Source organism: Mustela nigripes, chromosome 16 (genome assembly GCF_022355385.1).
Source record: "Mustela nigripes isolate SB6536 chromosome 16, MUSNIG.SB6536, whole genome shotgun sequence".
Lineage (NCBI taxonomy): Eukaryota > Metazoa > Chordata > Mammalia > Carnivora > Mustelidae > Mustela > Mustela nigripes.
This window is the reverse complement of record NC_081572.1, coordinates 47764238-47787919: the sequence shown is the minus strand read 5'-3', so window position 1 is coordinate 47787919 and position 23682 is coordinate 47764238. Positions and strand designations below refer to the sequence as shown.

The 23682-nt window shown below is 59.7% G+C and overlaps 1 protein-coding gene across 3 annotated transcripts; it reads left to right on the top strand.

The window, feature by feature from the left end:
• The first annotated feature begins 7156 nt into the window (after positions 1-7156).
• LLGL1 (LLGL scribble cell polarity complex component 1) lies at positions 7157-23670 on the top strand. 3 transcript variants are annotated; one of them, XM_059379610.1, is made up of 23 exons: positions 7157-7293; positions 10612-10709; positions 12814-12895; positions 12984-13114; positions 14063-14221; positions 14301-14463; positions 14542-14677; positions 15009-15063; positions 15226-15380; positions 15463-15686; positions 15898-15965; positions 17008-17161; positions 17238-17342; positions 18136-18428; positions 18752-18899; positions 19129-19282; positions 20262-20554; positions 21049-21313; positions 21508-21622; positions 21800-21912; positions 22191-22311; positions 22469-22545; positions 23104-23670. In XM_059379610.1, exons 1-22 carry the CDS (start codon positions 7213-7215, stop codon positions 22542-22544), a joined length of 3189 nt encoding a protein of 1062 aa, XP_059235593.1. In that variant the 5' UTR covers positions 7157-7212; the 3' UTR covers position 22545; positions 23104-23670. The 3 variants fall into 3 exon arrangements, with proteins under 3 accessions (XP_059235593.1, XP_059235591.1, XP_059235590.1); XM_059379608.1 differs by lacking the exons at positions 7157-7293; positions 10612-10709 and having other exon boundaries at positions 12318-12895; positions 14545-14677; positions 23104-23668; XM_059379607.1 differs by lacking the exons at positions 7157-7293; positions 10612-10709 and having other exon boundaries at positions 12319-12895; positions 23104-23666.
• Positions 23671-23682: the final 12 nt, after the last annotated feature.

The window sequence follows — 23682 nt, the reverse complement described above, 5'->3', positions numbered from 1 at the left end:
CCTGTTTCCTTTTACTGTTTTAAATCTAGCTACTCAGGGCGCCTGGGTGGCTCAGTGGGTTAAGCCGCTGCCTTCGGCTCAGGTCATGATCTCAGAGTCCTGGGATCGAGTCCCGCATCGGGCTCTCTGCTCAGCGGAGAGCCTGCTTCTCTCTCTCTCTCTCTGCCTGCCTCTCCATCTACTTGTGATTTCTCTCTGTCAAATAAATAAATAAAATCTTTAAAAAAAAAAAAAATAAAAAAAATAAATCTAGCTACTCAGATTTGAAATCACATATGTGGTTTTTACTCTGTTTTTATTGGATGGCACTGGTCTAGAAAGTCAGCAATAAATTCAGCCTGATCCGCGGCGTTTGCCGATCTCTGTGGTGTAAACATTCGCTTGGTGGCTGACTGAAAGCTGTCAACGTGAGATCACAACACGGAGTCCTGAAGACAGGTGGACAGAGCACATGATTGTACAGGGTTTCAACCCCCCAAACCCCACAGATGGAAGGAATGAAAGTATACAGTCTGTAGCAAAACCTTAACATAGGAAGTGCTTTGTTTTGAATACTATCTTTGTTTTCAACAAAATTTTAAGTAATTTTAAGAACGTTTAGCAAATGAATTGCAAAATTCCGTAAAATTTGACAATTTGACTCTTGCGAGTAACTCCCCATGAGAGGGTTTTGAGCAGAGGGCATGATCAAACATAGGATCCCTCAAGCTGCTATGTTGAAGACAAGTCAAAATCATTAAAAGATTGGTATTGGCAGGAGATTAAGGGGCTCCAAACCCAAGAGCTGCCGCCTACCGTGGGGCTGGGAGTCTCCCTGCTGGGTGTCCACATGCTCACCAGTGCAGTACCCCCCCCATGCCCACAGGGTGGCAGCAGAGCCCAAGCAACAGTGCTTGGTTGCGAGGTGAGGGGTGGGGAGGGGTTGCAGGGGGCTGCTGTCTGGTTGGGGAGCTAAGGCCCCAGAGGCAAGAACTTAGGTTCCCCACTGCATCTGCCTTGCTCTGCCAGGACCCCAGGCTTAATGGGTGTGTGGAGGGGACCCAACTCACCTCACCAGGGCATGATTCTGTGAATCATGTGCCAGTGCCCACTGCCGTCTCTGGCCCCCACCCAGATTCCTCAGGGTTGCCTCTGGGCTCCCCAGACCCCTGGCTGGCTTCAGCACAGTCCCAATTATGCTGTGTGGTCCCACTGCTTCCACTCCAGCCTGGGAGACTAAGACCCAACTCTCCACCCTCTCCTGGACTCTCTGAGTGTGGCCCTTTACAAGCTATCCCAGTTTATTTTCACCACAAACTCTGATACCTTCCTTGGGTCCTGGGCTCAAATCCTGACTGCTGCATACTAGCTGTGTGACTTTGGGCAACTTACTTAACCTCTCTGGCCTTGGTTTCTTCTTTTGTAAGATGGGCATAGGATTAAATGAACGACAGTAGTGCCTGGCACAGATGAAATACTCAGTGCTAATAAATGGTAGCAATTAATATTTCCCCTGTTCTGCAGGCAAGTAAACAGGCCTAGAAAGGTGCTGTGGAAGAGGCAGGATTAGAACTTGGGGGGCCACAGGAATGAAGCATAGATGAGCCTACCACAGGGTCAGGCTGAAGCAGGAGGCAGGTGCACGTGAATCCCACTGTGGCGCAGCATGAGCTGAAGAAAAGCCCAGCTCAGGATCCAGGCTCGGAGAGGATCAGGAGTGTCAGGGCTGAGTCCTGCACCCAGAAAAGGAGCCCTGTGAGCCCGTTTCCTCCCTGTAAAATGAGGACAGGCTGAGTCTGCTCCAATACTCTCCCTACTTGTTTGGCCTCTTTCTTTCATGGAGGCCCAGCACACTGTTCGCCTTCTGCGGACTGAGGGCCCCAGATCCGCTGGCCCTTCGCCTGTCCGGCCCCTGAAGAATGGCCCTCAGAGCCAGTTTCATTTTGCATGCTGTGCAGGATGAGGGGGTTTCTCCTCCCCACCTCTAGGCCAGGCTCCCCTGTGGCCTCTCAACCCCCGCCCACCTTTCTCCCACCCTAGGCCCTGCCCACCCTGGGCCCCAGCCCACACCCTGCTCCAGGAATCCTCGGGCCTGCCAGGTCCCTGGAGGGGCCACCAGGAAGAAGCTGCGTGTGTGGTTTGGGCAGCAGAAGAGGGTCGTGGCCTCAGCCGGGATCTGGGCCAGCTCCTGGAAGGCAGGGCCTGCCTCCCTCAGCCAGGTTTTCCTCCCCCTCCCTCGCTGCCTCTACTCTGCCTTTTTGGGGCTTTCCCATGTCACCCCTTCTTCCCTCCTTCCCCACTCAGGGTGGCCTTGGGCAAGTCACTTCTCTGACCTTAGCTTCCATTTACACTCAGGGACACCCCTCTTTACCCTCCTGCCTCTCCGCATGCCATCCATGCCCTTTTCTATGGATTTGACTCCTAAACAGTGTGGATTATTATTTTTTTAAGTTTATTTTATTAAAGATAGAGTGTGGGAGCAGGGAGGGGCAGAGAGAGGAGAGAGAATCCCAAGCAGGCTCCATGCTCCCCAGGGACCCTATCACAGTCCCACGACCCTGAGATCATGACCTGAGCCAAAATTGAGAGCCAGATGCTTAACAAACTGAGCCACCTGAGCATCCCAAAATCAGGGCTCCTGTGTTTTACCTTTAAAAAAAAAAAAAAAATTATTTATTTATTTAGAGAGCATGAGCAGGAGGGCAGGGAGAGGAGAGAGAATCCAAAGCCCAACTCTGCACCAAGCATGGAACCTGACGCAGGGCTCCATCCCATGACCCTGAGATCATGATCTGACCTGAAACCAAGAGCTGCATGCTTACCAGACTGCACCCCCTGAGTGTCCCTGTGTTATATATATATATATATTTTTGAAGATTTATTTATTTATTTGACAGACAGAGACCACAAGTAGGCAGAGAGGCAGATAGAGAGAGAGGGGGGAAGCAGTGTCCCTGCTGAGCAGAGATCCCGATGCAAAGCTTGATCCCAGAACCCTGAGACCATGACCTGAGCCGAAGGCAGAGGCCCAACCCACTAAGCCACCCAGGTGCCCCATTTTTTTTTTTTTAAGATCCTGTGTTTTATATTTTTAATGAATTATTTCAAACACATTGAAAAATACTCGAACAGAGAAGCCACAGGAGCACCCACCGCCCACACACGTTAATATTTTGTTGTACTGGCTTCAGATCTTTTTCAAATTTATTTTATTTACCTATCTATTTGTTTACTTTTTCTTAAATATTTTATTTATTTATTTGTCAGAGAGAGAGAACACACAAGTAGTCAGAGAGGCAAGCAGAGGTGGAGAGAGAAGCAGGCTCTTTGCCAAGCAAGGAGCCTGATGCGGGATTCCATCCCAGGACCCTGGTATCATGGCCTGAGCTGAAGGCAGTGGCCTAACCCACTGAGCCACCCAGGCGTCCCTTTGTTTACTTATTTTTATGTGTTAAGTACCTACTCTGTGCCAGGCACTGTTCTGGGCACAGTGGACACAGCAGTGAACAGAATTAACCAGAAAGACCTTTGGGACCCCTGGGTGGCTCAGTCGGTTAAGTGGCTACCTTTGGTTCAGGTCATGATTCCAGGGTTGTGGGTTCAAGCCCCGTGTTGAGCTCCTTGCTTGGTGGGGAGCCTGCTTCTCCCCTGCCTGCCACTCTCCCTGCCTGTGCTTGGTGCGTGCTCGCTCGCTTGCTCTCTCTGTGTCAAAAAAATAAAAAACAAAAATCAAAAAAACAAAACAGCAAGAGCTTAGGGAGCTCACTCTCAAGCTGGGGAGACAATATACACATAAAGAAGTCAAGGGTCTCCTGGGTGGCTCAGTTGATTGAGCATCCAGCTCATAAATTTAGGGTCTCGGGTTATGATCTCAGGGTGATGAGATCCAACCCCGATTCTGGCTTTGCATTCAGCGGGAGTCTGCTTGAGATCTCTCTCTCTCTCTCCCTCTTCCTCTACCCTGTCCCCACTCATTCACACTGTCTCTCAAGTAATTCTGTAAAAATGAAAAAGTCAAATAGATGGTGGTTACAAAAAGGTCATCAGAAGAATCAGGCAGAGAAGGGCATCACAAGTGAGGGAAATAGGCTTATCTGAGCAAATGTTATTTAAATTAAAACCAAAAGGATGTGAGGGATTTGGCTAAGTGAAAACCTAGGGGCAAAGTGTTCCAGACAAGGAATCGGTGAGTGCAAAGGTCCTGTGGCAGAAGCATGTCTAGCATATCTGAAGCATGGTGAGGCATCCAGCAGGTCCTGGAGAGAGTCCTAAAACCAGGTGGCTCACTAAGGTCCAGAACCTACCCCATGCTTAATTCCTGTTTGGAATAATTTCATATAGTCCTCGGTATATTTTACAGTTGAGGATGGGGGAACTGAGGCTCGAGCTGGACAAATGGCTTACTTGAGGTCATCCAGATAACAAGGAGATGTCTTGGGATTTGAAGCAAGACCTGAGTCTCACCTCAGAGCTAGGCTGGGGCCCTGGAGTGCCTGAGGAGGAGGACAGAGGAGGGAGAGGCCACCCCACCCAGGAAATGCCGAGAAGGGAACAGTCCTTCCCTGGCCTGAGGTTGACCCAAGGCTGGAAGATTCCAAGGAGGGACCTGCTTTCCCTTCCAGTGCTCCCAGGATGAATATGGTGCCTGAGATCACCGAAGGTCCTGTGTTCACGCCCTTGCCCGGGCTTCCCAACCTCTGTTTCCTGCATCAAGCAATGAGCTGGGGTGGGGTAGGGGCCCTGTTGCCTTGGGCTACTGTAGTAATCACAGGCCTGTTGCGGAGGAGGCTCTGGGGGAGGGGAGTGACGGAGTCATTAGTGCCCCAGGCCCTCCCAGCCTGGGTTGATACCCTCCCTGGTGCCATTCCTAAATGCTGCCCTGTAAGTGGTTAGGCTGGACCAGTCTGCTTGCATCTCAGTTTACCCATTTGTACCCTAGTGGACCCCCTGAGCCCCCTTCAAACCGATCGGATGAAGCCAAGCTGGTTCTCAGTCACCTGAGAAAGCGCTAGTTTAAAATCCACATTCTGGGCCCCCACACCACAGGCACTCAAATTTGGGGGACCTAGAATCTGCATTATTTATAAATGTGGAGGGTGCATTCTGACACTTTATGTACCCCTCCTTGCCGCAGGACCCTTCTCTGTCTACCCCCAGACCTCCAGGACACTATCTCAGGTCACTGGGCTCCCGCAGCCCCCACACATTTTCCATCGCAGCAGAATAAACCCTGGGTGGTCATGGTCTCCACTCAGCTCTGCACCCCACCCCCCTGCAATTGTGAGCTGGGGGTGGGGTGGGGAGGCATGGCTGCTCACTGCATGATGACTAAGTCCCCTTTCAAAGACAGAGAACAGGAGACTGAGGAAGGGCAGGGACTGGCCCAAGGTGATGAGGGGAAGAGCTCCCTTGGTAATTAGCAAGAACTCTACTCACAGGGCCCTGCCAGTCTGCCTGGAACTTCCTAAGGGCTTTACAAGTCCTAATTCATTTCATCTCCATAGCAACCCCTAGAGGTAGGTACTAATAGTCTCCACATTTTCACAGGTGGGGACTGGAGGCACAGAGAGTTTAGGAAACTTGCCCCAGGCCACACAGCTTCTAAGCAACCTTGTGGGAATGTAAATTAACAACTTCACACTTCCCATTGTGAGGCTTCCATTTTGCGGAGGAGGCAATTGGGGCTCAGGTCTTGTCACTCAGTCAGTGGGTGGCAGGGCAGGGACCAGAACCTGGGCCTCCCAGTGGCCTGAGCAGCCTGTGTTGGGGCGTTCAGTGGGCTCTGCGGCCACTCTGTCCAGCCAGCTCTGCCTACAGCTCAGATCAAAGCCCCCACTTGCCTTTGCCCATCAGTCAGCTTCTTCAACAGTAAAGCAGGAATACTGCTTCCTCCCTCACAGATAAATTGAGAGCATTAAGTCAGTTGAAATGAGAAAGGCTTTGGAGTAGTGCCTGCCACCCGGGAGGTACCCTTCAACTTTGTTACGTTCATTTTTCCCTGCACTCACCTCCCTGCTCTCCCACCCACTCCTCTTCCAGATGTAGCCCCAAGCCCAGGGAAGGGCTGAGCAGGGCTGCTCTGAGCGTGGGCGGGCGGTGGGGGGGACAGCAAGGCTTCAGTCACTTGGCAGCTACTTCGGGGTCAGAAGTCAGGCCCTCCTCCCCTGACCCAGCTCTATGGGGCTGGGCCCTGGTCCACCTGTCCCACCTGCTCCTGGGAGTTCCCTCCTGCCTGGCCCAGAGCCCAGGTGGCCTATCCTCAGCCTTGGAAGGAAGGATTCAGCCTTGAGGCCATCCTCCAGATGAGAAAAGGCAGGTGGGAGGTGGGTGGGTACAGGCCCAATGGTCCCTCAGAGTCTGGGGGCAGGGTGCAGCTTTGTTTATACCCTGTTCCTGTGCCGGGGTGGCCCTTCCCCCATCTTGGAGCGGCCCAGATCCAATCTCAAGATCATCCCAAATGCCACTTCCTGAGAAAGGGCCTCTTACCTGCCCCTCTCGTTAGCTGATGGCCTGCCTCAGAATCCCGTGCTGTTACACAGAACCATTGATGGTGGACCCTGAAGGATGTGTAGGAGTTGCCCAGGGGAGGAGGGCATTCCTGACTGACCACCCAGCCAGAGCGAAACATGGCGGTGGGAGCTGTTCTGGCACACAGGGGAACAAATTGGTGTCCCGTGAAACTATAAATATAACTCGGCAATCACTGAGCCGTGTCGTAGATGGGGAAACTGAGGCTGAAGAGTCTGGGAGTTGGACCAGTCGGAACTCTCCTGGCTTTCGGGACAGGTCTGCCTCAATACCTGAATAAGCACGCTGCTCCTCGTTGGAGGACGGAAAAGTCCTCCTCCAAGTTCGGGAACACCCGCCGGCCCCCTCCGAAGCTCGTCCCCAGCCGCCCAAGGAGGCGGCCTGGCTCATGGACTACAAATCCCGGCAGGCCCCGCGCCGCGGCGCATGCTCGGCGGGAGTACTTTCGCGAGCCCGGCCGAGCCCGGGGGCCCAATCTTCCCCCATTGTCTGGCCGGTAGGGGCGGGGCGAACAGCGCACGGGCACACCCATTGGTCGGCCTGCACGTCAGTCGCTGTCTGCGGCCGCCCCCGTGCAGGCACCGCCTCGCGCGCCCGCGCCCGGGCCGCCTGGCGCCCCGCCCGCGCCTCAGGACCGGCGGGGCCGCGCGGCGCATCCTGCGGGCGGCGGCGGCGGCGGGCGCGGCGCCGGCAGCCGGACGCAAGATGATGAAGTTTCGGTTCCGGCGGCAGGGCGCCGACCCGCAGCGCGAGAAGCTCAAGCAGGAGCTCTTCGCCTTCAACAAGGTGCGGCGGCGGCGGTTCGGGCATAGGACGGGAGAGGGCGGGAGGGGGCGGGCCGGGGGCCCGAGCCGGGGGCCCGGGGGCCGGAGCCACGTCGGGCCCAGGGGGAGGGGGCGCCCAGCTGGGGCGCGGCGCGGGGAGCGGGCCGCGCGCCCCTCGGCGGGTCCCACTTCTCGTCTTCTCCCCTGCTCCACTCTCGGACTCTGGGTGGGTCTGGGTCCCTCGCTGACTTTCCAAGTCAGCTCCTCCTGGTCCCTGTGGGCCTCACTGGCCCTGGCTCTGCGGGTCTCTGTGTACTTGGGTCTGTGTGTGTATGTGTCTCTGTGCGACTCTTTGCATGCCTCTGGGTCTCTGCCCGTCTCTGCCCAGGATCACCTCCCTATCCTCAGCCTGTCTGCTTCTGTCCCTGTGTGTCTCTGCGTATCCCTTCTCCGCCTTCCTTCATCTCTTTCTGTCTTTTCATCTCTGAGTCTTCGCCTGTCTCTCCTGCGTGTGTCTCTGCCTACATGCATCTCTGTGCAGTCTTTGGGAACTCTCCCCCTGGCTCTTGCTATCTCTTTCTCTCTCTTCCTTTGGGGGAACTCAGCCCCTGCTCAGCCCTTGGGGCAGCCCAGGGCCCCAGTTTGTTTTGCTTTCGCACCCAGGCGGGTGGGGAGGAGTGAGGAATGGAGGCAGATGTTGGGGGAGTGGGGCTGGGAAATCCCGTCCATGTTCTTTTCCTCTCCTCCCCCAAGGTCCTAGGCTGTGCCTTCCAGGGCTCTGACCTGCCCTGCTCTGCTGGGGCCTCCAGGGAAGATGCCTGGCTGTGTAGGCAACTACACTTCAACTCTTGGGGCCTCAGTTTCCTTTGCTATTAAATGGGGCCACCTTTTCCCTGCTGTGGGCTCTGGCTCCCTGTGTCACATGGTGCAACTGACCTATCCTTTGGGCCAGGTGGAGGTGGTTGCTCCTTCCTTTCTTTTCCTTGGTAGGGCAAGAGGGAGCCATGGGAAAGGGGCTGCCTTCAGCTCCCTCCTCTCCCCAGCTTTTGCACTGATGTGTGGTAGATCCAGGCTCCCGCCTTTCCCTTGCTAACTTCTAGGGTATTTCTTCTATCCTCACTTTTATTCCCAACCTCTGATTGCACAGCCCCTCACTGTTCTCAGGGATTAGAGTTATTGTTACCATTATACGGGTGAGAAAATTGAGGTTCAGAGAGGGATGATGACTTGCCCAAAGTCACAGACTGCGCTGGGGCTCTCTGTCTTTGTGGCCCCTTGTCGACAAGATATGACTTGAGTCTTGAGGGGCAGGGATTTTTGGATGGGCTGCTGTGGTCCTGAGCCAGACGCGAGGAGACCCTTGTTCAGGAGAAGGCTCCGGAATGGCTAGAGGTGAAGTGGCCGAGGTGGGAATGTCTCTCAGGGCAAGCAGGGTTTCCTGGTGGTGGTGGGGCTGCCAGGGCCTTCAGATGTGGTGGCTGAGAACCTGCCAGGGGCCTGGGGAGCCCAGAAGGGTGGCTGGTGTCCTTCATGTGCTGGGTGACAGTGTGAGTGAGCCCCTGTGAGGTGTGAGGTGGATGGTGGGGACAGGTGAGTCAGGGACTGTGAAGTGGAGACTGGAGATATATGGTGGGTCCTCCTGGCTGGATCTGGGTTGGCAGAAGCCAAGGGCTCCCTGCTCAGGAGAGTGAGGCCCCATTCCGAGTGGCAGCGTTGGTGTAGTTTGGGGCAAGGGGCTTGGTCACAACAGGAGATAGGTGATCACTAGAGAACAAATGGGTCCTAGATCCTGAGTGGTGGCGAGCGTCAGAAGCAAGCGTGGACTTTGGACTGCCTTGCATCCAGATCCCTGTCCTGCCCACACCGTGCCCATGGGATATCCAGTCTATGTCACTTTATATCCTGAGCTCCTCCTGTGTGAGGGCCCCCTTCTAGGTATTGAGGACACACCACAGTGACCCAAGAGGGACAAATGCCTTTTCACTTGGGGTGCTGAGGTACTCGTGGGGGAGGCAGTGAAAGCCAAAGCAGAAGTGTGAAATATGCAGCAGTTAGGATGATGGCCAATGTTGGGAATATAATAAAGTAGGGTGAGGGTAGGGAGTGTGGGGACAGGGAGCCGCTAGAGCAGGGTGATTCAGGGAGGGCTTTGAGGAGGTGACTACTGAGCTGAGACCTGAGTAATGAGGAGGAGCCCTCCTTGGGGAATGCTGGGTGAAGCACTTTCCAGGTAGAGGGGCAGTAGATGCAAAGGTCCTGAGGCAGGAGCCTGCCTAGTCAATTGGAGAGCAGAAGGCCGTTGGGCCTGAATCAAGTAAGCTGGGGGAGAGAGAGAGGAGGAGGACAGAGAGGGGCCAGGTGGTGAGGTGGAAGCTCGGAGAGGGCCCTGAGCAGAGGATGGGACTGGCTAGACCTGGTTAGCTCTAATACGGACATGGCGAGGCTGGTGGGAAAGGGAAGGGCACTCCCCCGCCGCCCCCCGCACTGCCAGCCAAATGGGTGACTCTGTCCTCAGGTGCCCTCACTGCCCCTAGTGCCCACATGGGAGACTGAGGCTTAGAGAATGTGGTGATCCAAGCAAGCTGCATAGAGGGCGCAGTCTCTGGCCTGGATTGGTTGAGGCAGGAGGGAGGCTGGGGCAGCAGGCCTGGGACCACGGTTTCTTTTGAAATGTGTGCCTTACTGAGGCACTGGTCAGGAGATGCCTGTGCCCACTTGTGGTGTCCCGCGTTGGTGTTGAGGACAGGGTGGGAGCCCCTTCAGGCAGGCCTCTGGGGATGAGTGGGAGTTCCATGGTGGATGTGGGAAGGTGGCCGAAAGCATGAGCTGGTGTAAGGAAGGACTGAGAACCCGGAGGGCTGGAGTCTGCCGTGGGACAGGCCTTGCCAGAAGGAGAGGCCCTGGGGGAGCCGGACGAGCTGATCCCGGGTGTTGCCCTCCGATCTCCAGTCGGGCCCGTGGGGAGTGCCACACACATCATACAGGACCTCAGAAAGCATGGCAGCTCATCTCCAGGAGTGGGGCACAGAGCCCCACTCTGTGAGATGGGTAGGGTCGACTTCTGTGCCTGCACCTCGGGGTTCCTGCTTCTCTCTGTTGTCAGAGCTCTGCACACGGCGGGCCAGATGTGGATGCAGAGGAGGACAAGGCCTTGGCTGGGGGAGGGCCTGTGAGGTGTGGGTTGCAGATGTGATCACCTGTTTCATCGAGATGCTGAGCTCAGATGGACGGGTGCCCGTCCTCACCGTGCAGCTACACTAGTCTGGAGGCTGCCTTGGGGTGGGCCTCAGGTGGGCCGGGGGCTTCATGCCGCTGCCCATGCCCTCCCCTTCCCCCACAGACCGTGGAGCATGGCTTCCCCAACCAGCCCAGCGCCCTGGCCTTTGACCCAGAGCTCCGCATCATGGCCATCGGCACGAGGTCTGGGGCCGTCAAGATGTATCCTTTGCGCACCGAGGCCTTCAAGGCCGGTCGGGACCTCCTGCTCGTAGCCCCCTGTGTGCTGACTCCTGGGGCCTGGCCCACTCTGGGAGGCCACAGTCGGTGCCTGGGTCCTGGTGGAGGTTTGTGCGGCCTCTACCCCTGAGACTTCTTTACAGAAATGGTTGTGGGGGAGGGATCAGCTTGTAGTGGTCACAGCTGTCCCTAGCTGTGTTTCAGCCGATGAGTTACCTAGGTGACCCTGCCACTGCTCCAGCAACTGACCGGGAACACTGGGCCGGGAGACTGGCCAGGCGCAGTACCCAGCAGGGGTGGCGAGTGGGCCAGGGTCGCCTAGTGGGCCTTGCCCTGATGACCAGGCACACACGCGTGTGCGAATGTGAAGATACATGTGTGCGGCCGAGGGGCTGGGGGCCGTGCCAGGCTCAGCATGGTGAGCACGGCAGGGCCCCCACCTGGGTGCTGGCGGCTGCACAATGGGCCATGTGAGCCGCACAAAGCGGGCATTTTCCTGCCAGGACGGAGTGGGGGCTGGGTGGGGCACGCCGGCAGCTGACTGCCTCCCTGCCTGCTATGGAGGACCCCATCCCTGCTGCTCTCCGGGAAGCCCCTCGAATGGGGAAACTGAGGTGAGGGCCCACTGGGGGCTGCCTGCCCTTCCCCCCGTGCCCCGTGATCCTCCGGCTCTCAGTACCCTCACTGGGGATGTTGGTTGGCCAAAAATTGAGTCAGTGCCTGGAAAGGGGTGGGGGACTGGGCCTGTAGTTTGCGAGTCTGCCTTCCCTAGGAAGTGTGGTGGGGCCAGGGTGCCCCTCTCCCATGGGCTCCCAGGGAGGCACTGTGGAGCAGGTAATGGGGTGGGGAGGGGACAGTGCTCGGATCCCTTGCCCTGAACCGCCCCCCCACCGGCCCTGGCCTGCTCCCGCCCCTCTGGTTGCTGTTGTACCCTCCCTGCACGTGTATTGTGTTCCCGCAGCCCCTTGCTCAGTGCAACCCCTTGCTCAGTCCCGTGTCCAGGCGACTCTGGTAGCCGCTTGAGCTGTCCCTCCATGGTGTTTCTCGTGCACGGCCTCTGCGTGCTCACAAAGAACCTGATGTACTGGTGAGGAGACAGCCCCAGAGGAGGAGGCTGGGGTCCTCCTCTTTCCCCTCCTTCCTTCCCCCAAGCTACCAGAGCCCTGGGTTGGGAAACTGAGGCTGGCCACAGCAGCTACCCCTCCCCCTCAAGGGCAGCCGTCTCCTTGGCAACCCTGGTTCCCGCCCAGCAGCTCCTGCCCTCTCTTTTGTCCCCTCTTCTTGTGTTCTGGTTCCTGCAGGGAATCCCAGCTCTAGCTCCAAAGCAACGAGCCCCTGTGTTGTTGCTGGGCAACGCTGACCCCTCCCTAGCCCTCCCTCCTGACTCCCCTCCCCCAACTTCGGACCCCTGTCGGACCACTGTCGGACCTGGAGCTGCCTGGAGCTGCCGTGACTCTGGCACTGACCCCAGGGACTTGCGGCAACTCACCCAGCCTTCCAGCCTCCATGCAATGTCTGTAAAATGGGCTGGTCGTGGCCTCTCCCTGATCACAGCAGGGGCTGCTGGCTGCCAGCTGCAGGGGGAGTTTGATGTCCTTGCTTGCAGCTGGAGGTTGGCCTGGAGTTGTGGGAAGAGGCAGCCTGGACTCTGCTGTGCCTCAGGCTTCTGTGCTCAGGCCCAGCCTGGCCTCTCTGCCTGTGTGATCCCAACCTGTGGGGCCCAGCTCCTAATGTACACAGACATGCTCTGAGGCTGACACAGAATGGGAGCCTGGCCATGTGCCAGGCCTGGGCCAAAGGTGCTGAGTGTGTTTGTATTCTCACTTGCATCAGCCCTGCAAGGTGGGAGTGGGACTCAAGCCCATTTTACAGATGAGGAAGTAAAGGTCACACAGTACCAACTTGCAGTGCAGAGTGAAGCCTGCTCTCTGATCCTGGGCGTATCTTGGGGGTACAGACTTGTGCTTCTTCAAGGATGGGTGTCCCTCCTTGGACCTTGGAGGGCAGGCCTGACTGGGGCCCGTTGGAGGGTTCTTGGAAGGGAGGATCTCCTATGCCTGCTTCTGCCCTTGACCTCTGCACTCAGCTATGGTGCACCTGGTGTGGAGTTTACCGGCCTGCACCGGGACACAGCCACTGTCACCCAGATGCACTTCCTGCCCGGCCAGGTGAGCCTCTCCCCTCCTCGGCTGCCCGAGCCTCTGTGCCCTGCCCAGCTCCCGCCTAGCCCGGTCTCTGTCTCTGCTCATCCACCAGGGCCGCCTCCTGACCCTGTTGGACGATAGCAGCCTGCACCTCTGGGAGATCGCCCACCACAATGGCTGCGCCCACCTGGAGGAGGCTCTCAGCTTCCAGCCACCAAGTCGGCTGGGCTTTGATGGGGCCAGGTACCAGATGACTTGGCTGGGAATGAGCTGTGGGGCCTGGGGGACCCTGGTGGAGGTGGTGGGAGCCGGCCTCTGCTCTGGAGGGGGGCAGAGTCCATCGAGCTGCGCCTGGGTTCTGGTGGATTTTTCGGGTGTTAAATAGGGGGTCCCGGCTGAGTCTCAGGTGATGCTCTGGTGGCAACTAGGGCCATTCATGGTTGGGGGTGGGGTAATGGGCCGTAAAGTGCATGGCTGACAGGGCAAGTTTGGGGGCAAGGAGGGTCCCACCAGGCTGTGTGAGGTGCCAGAGAGGACCCTCTAGGGGGCAACTGAGTGGGCATGGACCCCCGATGAGAGTGTAAGGGGCCTCTCGGTCCCCGGCCCTGCTGGCCCTTGCTGAAACTGTCTGTGTGGGCAAGTCCTTAACCCTTCAAGAATCCTGTACTGCCTAAGTGGGCGGCTTGTCCTGCTCCTGCTGGGGTCTGAGTGAGACCCCCCCAGACATCTAGCCCTCCCCCTGGGATGTGTCCCCCAGGGAGGTCTCTCATCTTCTGCAGGCAGGGTCAGTCTGGGGCACCTCCAGTGAAGTCAGGGGGCCATTTGTGGGCTGGTGATTGGGGACCCCGGGTTGGGCTCAGGAGGGTCGTGTATGTCCTGGAGCCCTTGGTCCTGGCCTGGGCACTGGCCTGGTTCCTGCCTTCCCCTCCTAGTGAGTGGGAGGGGCTCGGGAGTCTGTCTCCAAGACCTGGGGAACCTATTTTTATCCCTCTCCTTCCCAACATCCTGATGAATAATTGAGCTAATTACGAGGCCCGCAGCCGTCACCGTTGCCTTCCCGGTGTGCCAGCCCACTCGAGAACCAGGGCTCTGTGAGCGCAGAGGGGCCGTCATGAGCAGCCCCGCCCCATCCATACCCTTCCTTAGCAGGGCCTGGGCTCGCCCTCACCTGCCTCCCCTCCTCCTGTGCAGTGGCCCGCTCAGCCTTGCCCGCGTCACAGTGGTCCTGCTGGTGACAGCTGGTGACATGGCAGCCCTGGGCACTGAGGGCGGCAGCGTCTTCTTCCTGGATGTTCCCACCCTGACACTGCTCGAGGGGCGGACTCTTGTCCCAGACGAGGTTCTTCGCAGGTGAGAGGCAGGCGGATTCCCCTGGCAGCCAGTCCAGGCCTGGGGGTGCTCCTGCCAGCTCACATGAGCCCCTCCTCAGCGTGCCAGACGACTACCGGTGTGGGAAGGCACTGGGACCCGTGGAGTCACTCCAGGGACACCTGCGGGACCCCACCAAGATCCTCATTGGCTACAGCCGGGGCCTGCTGGTCATCTGGAACCAGGCGGCGCAGTGCGCAGACCGCGTCTTCCTGGGTAACCAGGTATGTGGGGGAGGCCGGCGGCCCCCGCCGAGGCCCTCTGCTCACACCCCTGCTCACACTCCCCCCTCTGCCCGGCAGCAGCTGGAGAGCCTGTGCTGGGAACGCAGCGGCAGCACGCTGGTCAGCTCCCACAGCGATGGCAGCTACGCCGTCTGGTCCGCCGACACCGGCGACTCCCTGATGACCCAGCCCACAGTGGCCACCACGCCATATGGTGAGTGCCGGGAAGGCCGAGGGCGGCTCCTGCCACCTGAGCATGGGTTGGCCGGTGACTCCAAACTCAGGCACTTGGGGCTGCCTGGCCTTGGTGGGGATGTCCAAGAGGACTGGTGGAAGGCGGCAGTGCCAAGCGCCATCCTCAAAGGTGAGACCGCTGGGGGGGTGCACGGTGGGATAGTGGGCCTTCCCCTCAGGGAGTCAGGAAGCAGCTGCGAGGTGGGGAGCGATGGAGGCAGACTAGGAATGGGAGAAGCTTGGAGAAGTGTGACCTGGGGCCCTTCCGGTCCTGGCGAGCGAGTGAGCCCGACACTGTCCCACCCCTCCAGGCCCCTTCCCCTGCAAAGCCATTAACAAGATTCTGTGGCGAAACTGTGAATCTGGGTAGGTGGGGAGCGGGTGCTCAGACGTGGGCTGGGGGCTGTGTCTGCAGCGGGGAGCAGGGTGGGCGCGGGGGCGCAGGGACGGCCTGCATCGCTCTCCTTGGGCTGGGCAGTGCGCACCTGGGGCCCTGTGGCTCATGCGACTCCCCTGTCGGCCCTGCAGGGACCACTTCATCATTTTCAGCGGAGGCATGCCCCGTGCCAGCTACGGTGACCGCCACTGTGTGAGTGTGCTCCGGGCCGAGACCCTGGTGACGCTGGACTTCACTTCCCGCATCATCGACTTCTTCACGGTGCACAGCACACGGCCTGAGGATGGTGTGTGCCCGCCCTGGCCTGTGCTCCGTGCCCTGTGCCCCATGCCCTCTGCCACTGGGCTCACCTAGCCCTCATCCCGCAGAGTTTGATGAGCCCCAGGCCCTGGCTGTGCTGCTCGAGGAGGAGCTGGTGGTGCTGGACCTGCAGACGCCTGGCTGGCCTGCCGTGCCCGCCCCGTACCTGGCCCCACTGCACTCGTCCGCGATCACCTGCTCTGCACACGTCGCCAATGTCCCCGCCAAGCTGTGGGCCCGCATTGTCAGTGCTGGTGAGCAGCAGAGCCCGCAGCCTGCTTCCAGCTCCTCGGTATGTGCCCGGGGCCTGCGGGGCCAGGGATGGGTGGGGGATGGAGGATGGCAATGGTGATCCAGGCTCTGACAGGCCCGGGCCCGGAGTGGGGAATATGGCAGACATGCATAGGGAACTCAGGCAGTTTGGGCCCTGGGTACCCGGCCCAGGGTTAGAAGAAGGCCTTGTCCTGACCTTCCGCTTCCAAATCTCTGCCTCCCTCTCCCAGAGCTGGCCCATCACTGGGGGCCGGAACCTGGCCCAGGAGCCATCCCAGCGAGGGCTACTGCTGACCGGGTAGGCAGATGTGTGTTCCATGGTCAAGCACAGATGTGACATGTTTATGTGTGCGCGTGTGTGTGTGTGTGTGTGGGTATGTATGCAGATGGGGCCTGGTGCAGACCCCACAGGTGCAGGAGAGCCTGTTTGGGGCCTGGTGGATTCTGATCTGCCTGATGAGCCAGGCCCCGCCCCTGGTGGGACCAGGACACCCCCTCTCCTGCAGGGTGGATTAGGATGAAGCTTCCCTAGGCCCCGCCCTGCCCTGCCTTTTGGTCTGGAACTGAGCTCCACCCACCCGGCCTGCCCTGGGACCGGAAAATCTGGGCTGGCCCACGCGCGGATCTGCCCTGGGCAGGTGCTGCAGAGCCCAGCCTGGGCCTGGCGGGCGCTGACGTGCCCAATGACTCAGGCCCTAGCTTCCTGCCTTGCCTCTCTCTGCTGGAACCCTCAGGCCTCTGGCTCCAGCGTCGCCTCCCCTGCTGGGGAACTGATCGTGGCTCTGGAAGTGTCCCAACTGGCCCCTGAGACTCAGGCACCTTTTCACACCCTGGCTCTGGGCTCTCACCACTGTGCGGAGGCCCCTGACGTGGGCCCTGCAGCTGTGTCCTGAGGCTGCACCCCAGATCTGTCTGCTCCTTCCCCCTATTTCCCCTCCCTGCTTCCTCCCAGCCTCCCCAGGCTTCCTGCTGCTCTGCCTACATGGCTGCCTCATCCCCCAGCTGATCCTTCTGCTCTGTGGCTAGCTCCCGAGGGCCTTTCCTGGATGTGCCCGTAGTCCTCTCTTCCCTGCATTTTCTCCTCTACCATCTCCTGCTCATCACACTGGTGATTATTTCCACTCCTTTTCACCCTATTTGAGAGGCCCAGGTGCATGGGGTCTGGCATACAGTGGGCGCTCAGTATGTGTTTGCTTGCTGCAGTTGATGCGTCCTTGTGTGCTGTGGGAGTCTGGTCAGTGCTTGGCGTCTGCAGTGGGTGCTCAGTGAGTGGTCGCAGGATGAGTGGCCAGGGAGGCGCAGGGGGACCAGGGGTGGGGCTGATGTCGCCTTCCCCGCAGCCACGAGGACGGGACTGTGCGGTTCTGGGATGCCTCTGGTGTGGCACTGCGGCCGCTCTACAAGCTCAGCACAGCCGGCCTCTTCCAGACAGACTGTGAGCATGCTGACAGCCTGGCCCAGGCCGCCGAGGACGACTGGCCCCCCTTTCGCAAGGTGGGCCCCTCCCCGAGCTCTGGGGACCTGGGCCCTACTCTGCCCTGAGTCCTCACTCCTCCATTCTGCCCCCCAGGTGGGCTGCTTTGATCCCTACAGTGATGACCCTCGGCTTGGTGTACAGAAGGTGGCCCTGTGCAAGTACACAGCCCAGATGGTGGTGGCTGGCACAGCAGGCCAGGTACGGCAGAGGTGGCTTCGGGTTGGGGTCTCCAAGGGCTTTCTGGAGGAAGTAGATCTGACCCAGAGTGGGGCTCCAGGTGAGGGTGGCTGGGTTGAGGCCGGCCAGGGAGGTGGAACCTCTTGGGGGCCTTGAGGCTAGACACTGGCTCTTGGGGAGCCATGGAGGGTTGGGGCTGGGAACGGGAGCACAAGTGTAAGGTGAGCTCTGGGAGAATGGGGACCAGCAGGGCTCGGTCTCTGCGGTGCCCCCAGCACCCCGCACGATACATATGTGTTCCACGGGCACTTACTGTTAAATGGGAGACTGGTGAGTGGAAAGGAGTTTGCTCCAAAGGCCAGTGGCTCTTGGTTACTGCTTTGTCACTGGCACTCATGCAGTATACAAAAGGTATACTCTGTATACCTTATACTTTGTAGACCTTACACCTTATAGCTTATACCTTAAGGTATACCTTAATATATATAAGAACATAAGAACTTAGTAAGAAAGTACACTCTGTATACTTTATGCCTTGTACTCTGTATAAACTCTGTTTAATGAAGACGGGCTTGGAGGGATAGGATACTTGGCTGATAAAAAACAAGGAAGCAGGTTTTGGTCACCATTGTGTTCCCTAGTGCTCAGTGAAGGTCCTGGTATACAGCAGGCATTCAGTAATTACTTATTAAGTAGATGAACTAGAGACGATACCACTGGGACCACCCTGACGGCCTTGGCAGGCTTGGGTGGGGCCTGGCTACTCTCATCCGCCTCTATGCTGACCCCTCCGCCACCCTGACTGTGGGCTCAGGTGCTGGTGCTGGAGCTAAGTGACGTGCCCTCGGAGCAGGCGGTCAGCGTGGCCAGCGTGGACCTCCTCCAGGACCGAGAGGGCTTCACATGGAAGGGCCACGAGCGGCTGAGTCCGCGTACGGGACCGCTGCCGTGGCCTGCTGGCTTCCAGCCCCGAGTGCTTGTTCAGTGCCTGCCACCAGCTGCTGTCACTGCTGTCACGCTCCATGCTGAGTGGAACCTTGTGGCCTTTGGCACCAGTCACGGCTTTGGCCTCTTCGACTATCAGCGCAGGAGCCCAGTGTTGGCCAGGTGTGTGGGGGGTGGGGCTGGAGCCTGGTGATGAAGGGTCTGTACTGCCCCCCTTACCCCTACCCCCGACCCCAGCCTCCTGTCTGGGCCTCGCTTTCCCCTTTTAAGGTCTGAGATAATGGAGATAGGGTGCCCTGAAAGCCCCCTGCCCCTCTGGCAGCCCTGTTCTTAGGGGAAGTGCTGCTGGGGAATTTAAGCCCCAGCTGCTGGGATGGTGGGGCAGCATCCCTGGGCCTCTGGTTCCAGACCCCTGGGGCTGGCGGCTGCATGGTGGCCACTCCCGGAGTCTGCTCTGGACCCTCGCTGATGTAGCCTGCCTGCAGGTGCACACTTCACCCCAATGACTCTCTGGCCATGGAGGGCCCACTGTCCCGGGTGAAGTCCCTGAAGAAGTCTCTGCGCCAGTCCTTCCGGCGCATCCGCAAGAGCCGAGTCTCGGGCAAGAAGCGGACTGCTAATACCACCAGCAAGGTGAGCTGGGGCTCGGCTGCCCGGGTGCCGCCTGGCTGCCTCTGCGGGCTGGGCATAGCTGCGGAGCCAGGCCCCAGCCCTGGCCTGGGCCCTGGGCCCTGGGCCCGGTGTCTGGTCGCCACGGTTGCCCCGGCCAGCGTGATGAGGACAGGGCGGGGAGGGTGCCGGGCTGTTGGGCACTGGGCTGTGGGGGAGGCGGCGGGCGTCCTGGAGGCCGCTGCCCCTCCAGTTGCAGGAGGCCAACGCGCAGCTGGCTGAGCAGACGTGTCCCCACGACGTGGAGATGACCCCGGTGCAGCGCCGCATCGAGCCCCGCTCTGCTGATGACTCCCTCTCTGGCGTCGTCCGCTGCCTCTACTTTGCTGACACATTCCTTCGAGATGGTGAGATGGGGGGGTGGGCTGGGGGATGGGCCTCAGCTGGCCATCTAGGCCATGTTGGTGGAGGGCACTGCACCTTCCAGGAAGCAGGAAAGCCGACCGCATGCTGCCCGGAGCTGGTCCCCCAGGCACACTTGGTTCCTGGTGCCTTTGTCCATTCATCTCAAGAACACCTCCTTATGCTTGGTGTTGGGTCAGCATCTAGTCAGGCCCTGCTTGGCATCTTTCTTATGGGACTTCCAGTCCCTGGGTTTGCGAGGGGAGCACCCCCTCCTGGTGTCATTTTTATGTCGGGGATCCTATGTCCCGTGGCTCTTCTCACTGGATGTGGCAGCCCTCCTTACCGCGTTCTGCTGTCCCTGTGAGGCGGCCGATGGGTCACGGCTTCCCAGCGGCCAGTGTCCCTTGTCAGGGCCTGTAGTGAGCTGCTGACTTTCCCTGGGGGTTTGGCTCCCCCTGACGGCTGCTGCAGAGGCCAGCGGTTCATCAAGTGCTCATGGCAGTGACTGGCACTTCCTGCTGGCTCCTGCCTCTGATTCTAATGGAGGGCCTGTCCCCAGAGTTGCAGCTCACACGGGCCAAGCTGGCGAGACAGTGTCCCCGGGGGCCCCAGTGTCTTCCAGCCCTGGCCTGAGGGCTCCATGTGTGGCTGTGAGGCGGCAAGCACCCCGAAGGGGGTTGGCCGCAGCCAACTGGAGCATGTCTGTAGGGTGAGGGGGGTCCCTGGTACAGAGCTGGGGGCTGATGGTGCCACGGGATGGGGTTTAGAGGCCCGGGTGTATGTGGGAACCTGCATGAAGCCGTTCCCCTCATGCGAGGGCTGTATCTCAGGCCCCACATTTCATCAGCAGCACAGGGTCTGTGCCTTGGCCTCTGGGGAGGTGTGGGTCGGGGGAGAGGTGCTTCTGGGGCCTTGGGAGGAGAGAGGAGGCACCCGTGGGGCGCGGCCGGCAGCCCGCCTCACAGGTCGGGCCTCCCACAGCGGCCCACCACGGACCCACCATGTGGGCAGGCACCAACTCGGGCTCTGTGTTCGCCTACGCGCTGGAGGTGCCAGCAGCGGCGGGTGGTGAGAAGCGACCCGAGCGGGCGGTGGAGGCCGTGCTGGGCAAGGAGGTGCAGCTGATGCACCGCGCCCCCGTTGTGGCCATCGCCGTGCTGGATGGCCGTGGCCGCCCACTGCCCGAGCCGTATGAGGCCTCCCGGGACCTGGCACAGGCTCCCGACATGCAGGGCGGCCACGCCGTGCTCATCGCATCTGAGGAGCAGTTCAAGGTAAGCCCCAGGGAGACACTCCAGGCTCCTGCCCAGACACCATTGGACCCTCTAGAAACTGCCCTGTACCCCTCATCTGCTGAGATCCCTCCCTCTCCCCGAGACACCCCCGGCTAGTACAGGTACCCCCTGCAGAGCCCAGGTGGCTGTAGTCCCTCAGCACCCTCCTGCCCCCCTGAGTCCCCACCAAGACCCTCTGAGCACTCCTTGGGGCTCTGCCCGGCTGGAGGTTGGGATCTGGGGGGGTAGCAGCCACCTGACCCTCACAAGCCAGTGTGGCTGGTTTGGCCATAGTTGGCGGGGCCCTGGGCCCTCAGCGTGGAGCCTGGGTGGAGTGTGAGGAGAGGGTAGCTGGGGGCGGGTGAGTCCTGGGCGAAGGCGGCCCTGTGGCCAAGCTGCACAGGCCCCGCTCTCGCAGGCTGGGTCCAGGGTGGGGGCTGCTGCCTGTGCTTGGGACTCCAGGCTCTGCTCATTGGCTGCCTGCCCGCCGCCAGGTGTTCACGCTGCCCAAGGTGAGCGCCAAGACCAAGTTCAAGCTGACAGCCCACGAGGGTTGTCGCGTGCGCAAGGTGGCACTTGCCACATTTGCCAGTGTGGCCTGTGAGGACTACGCGGAGACCTGCCTGGCCTGCCTCACCAACCTGGGCGACGTGCACGTGTTCTCGGTGCCTGGCCTGCGGCCGCAGGTACACTACTCCTGTATCCGGAAGGAGGACATCAGCGGCATCGCTTCTTGCGTCTTCACACGCCACGGCCAGGGTGAGGGCAAGGCTTCCTAGGGCGGGCAGCCTGAGCAGGGCTGAGAGGGTCACTGGGGAGTGTTGGCAGAGAGGGGCCCCAGGGCCGGCGCGGGACTGGCCCCAGAGGCCGGGGGGAGGGAGAGTCTGCTGAGGGGCTGGGGTTGGAGTCCCAGTCCTAACTGCATCCCTCTCCTCGCCTGCACCCCTCTCCAGGTTTTTACTTGATTTCTCCGTCTGAATTTGAACGCTTCTCTCTGAGTGCACGGAATATCACAGAGCCGCTCTGCTCTCTGGACATCAGCTGGCCCCGAGATAGCACCCGTGCCAGGTGCATGGAAGGCCCGGCCCAGGCGGCCTACCATGGGCGCTCTCATCCCCATGCCCCAACTCTGCATGGAATGAGGGTGGCCCTCCATGGTGGCACCCCTCTCTGTCCCTGGGGCCTGGGAGAGGGCAGGCAGGGTCTGACATGTGTGGGGTCCCCATCATGACCCCGTCTCTGCAGCCACAGGCTCCGAGAGTCACCCAAGCTGAGCCAGGCTAATGGGACCCCAGGCATCGTCCTGGCCTCACGGAGCCGCGATGGAAGCCCGGATCCTGGCCACAGCAAGGGAGCTGGTAAGGGGTACTGGGGTGGGGAATAAAGGTGGCCAGACTCCACACAGCTCAGACCTGGGGGCAGGTCTCCGTGGGAGGCAGTAGCCTGGCCCTGGCTAGAAGCCCAGCGTGGGGCAAGCTAGGTAGGAGAGGGCTGGAGGTCAGCCCGTGGTCCTGAGTCTCACTGTGGGCTGGGTTTGGGTCTGGGTCCTCAGGTCTGTGGGGATGGAAGGTGGAGGGCTGAGGGTGCTTGGTGCCGTGGGGCTCCAGGCAGGGGCCTGACCACTTCATCCCTGCAGACACCCCAGAGCCGCCTGAGGCCATGCTCTCGCCCATGTCCATCGACTCGGCCACTAGTGCAGACACCACACTGGACACGACAGGGGACGTCACGGTGGAGGATGTGAAGGATTTCCTGGGGTGAGACATGTGGGCAGGTGGGCGTGCGGGAGGGTCTCCCCAGGCTCCCTAGCCTCCTGCTTGCACCCTCTGGCTTCCCTTCTGTCGGAGCTGGGCACGGAGGTCTGAGGAAGGGCCCAGTGCTAGGACCTTCTGATGACCATCCCTTTCCCCCCAGCTCTTCAGAGGAATCGGAAAACCTGAGGAACTTGGCAGAAGATGAGGCTCGAGCCTGTGCCATCCTGATCAAATAAGGTGCTGACCAAATAAGGCCCTGAGTCGGCCTGCTCCGTGCCGTTTGACAGCCCTGATTTTCATACCTGAGTCTTAGAAAAACAGGGCCGGCCTGTCAGCTCCTGGATGTCATAGGTGGTGTGTGGAACCAGTCCAGAGCAAACAGCTTCGCAGTGCTGGCAGCTGGGAGCTTGGGGGCTGGCTCGGCCAGCACATTTTGCAGATGAGATCCCCCAGGCTCGCGTGGTTGGGTCTAGCACGGTGATCCCGGGGAGCAGGACCTGGATCTGGGGTCTGCGTCTGGGGGGTCCCTAGGTCTGCCCCACCTGTTGGCTGTCTGGTGCCCCCACCCAGTGTGGCCCTGCACTCCAGCTCCCACTTCCTGTTGTTGGGGTTACTGCTGCCAAGCCTGACCTCGGTGGGGCCAGATGTGCGCAGTGCTCCGGCTCAGCAAGCCCGCCTCCAGCTGTCACTGCAGGTCTGGGGGGGTGCAGTCAGCGTGGTGGCCCCTGCAGCTGGGCTGTCGGCCGCTCTGGGGCTCTTTGCCTTTCTCTGAGCCCTCTTCTCTTCCTTTACCAGGAAGGCCAAAACTACGTGGCTCCCAACTGCCCTGCTCCGAGCTGGCATCCAGGACTCCCTGGGCCCTTTGCCTAGACCCACATCTGCTAACCTGTGGCCTCCACCAGGACCTGCCTGCCCGACCCCGGGGCGGTGCGGGACTGTGGGCCTAGGGCTCAGCCCTGAGCCTCTGGGGCAGATTCGCAGCAGCCCCTCCTATGGGCACCTGTTGGCCAGCTGCCATAGGGAGAAGACAGCTGGGGCTGGCAAGCCTACACCACCTCCCATCAACATACCGTCCTTCCCCAACCCCTTTGCAAAGAGTATTTTTCTAACGCCTGTGCTGGGCTGGACGGGCATTTCTAAAACTATTTTGGTACTTGCTCCTGGGTCAGCACCCACCTCCACCCCCCAGTCTGTGCACGAGTGCGTGTGTGTGTGTGACCGCGTGATTGGGGTCTAGTTAGAGGTGTGTGTAGGTGTGTGTACACGTGTGTGTGTACGTGTTGGGAGGGGGGTCAGTCAGGATGGGTTTCCCTGTAGATTGTACCTTGGGGTTTTTTTTCTTGTCATTTTGTTAAGATTAGCTCTGTTTTAATA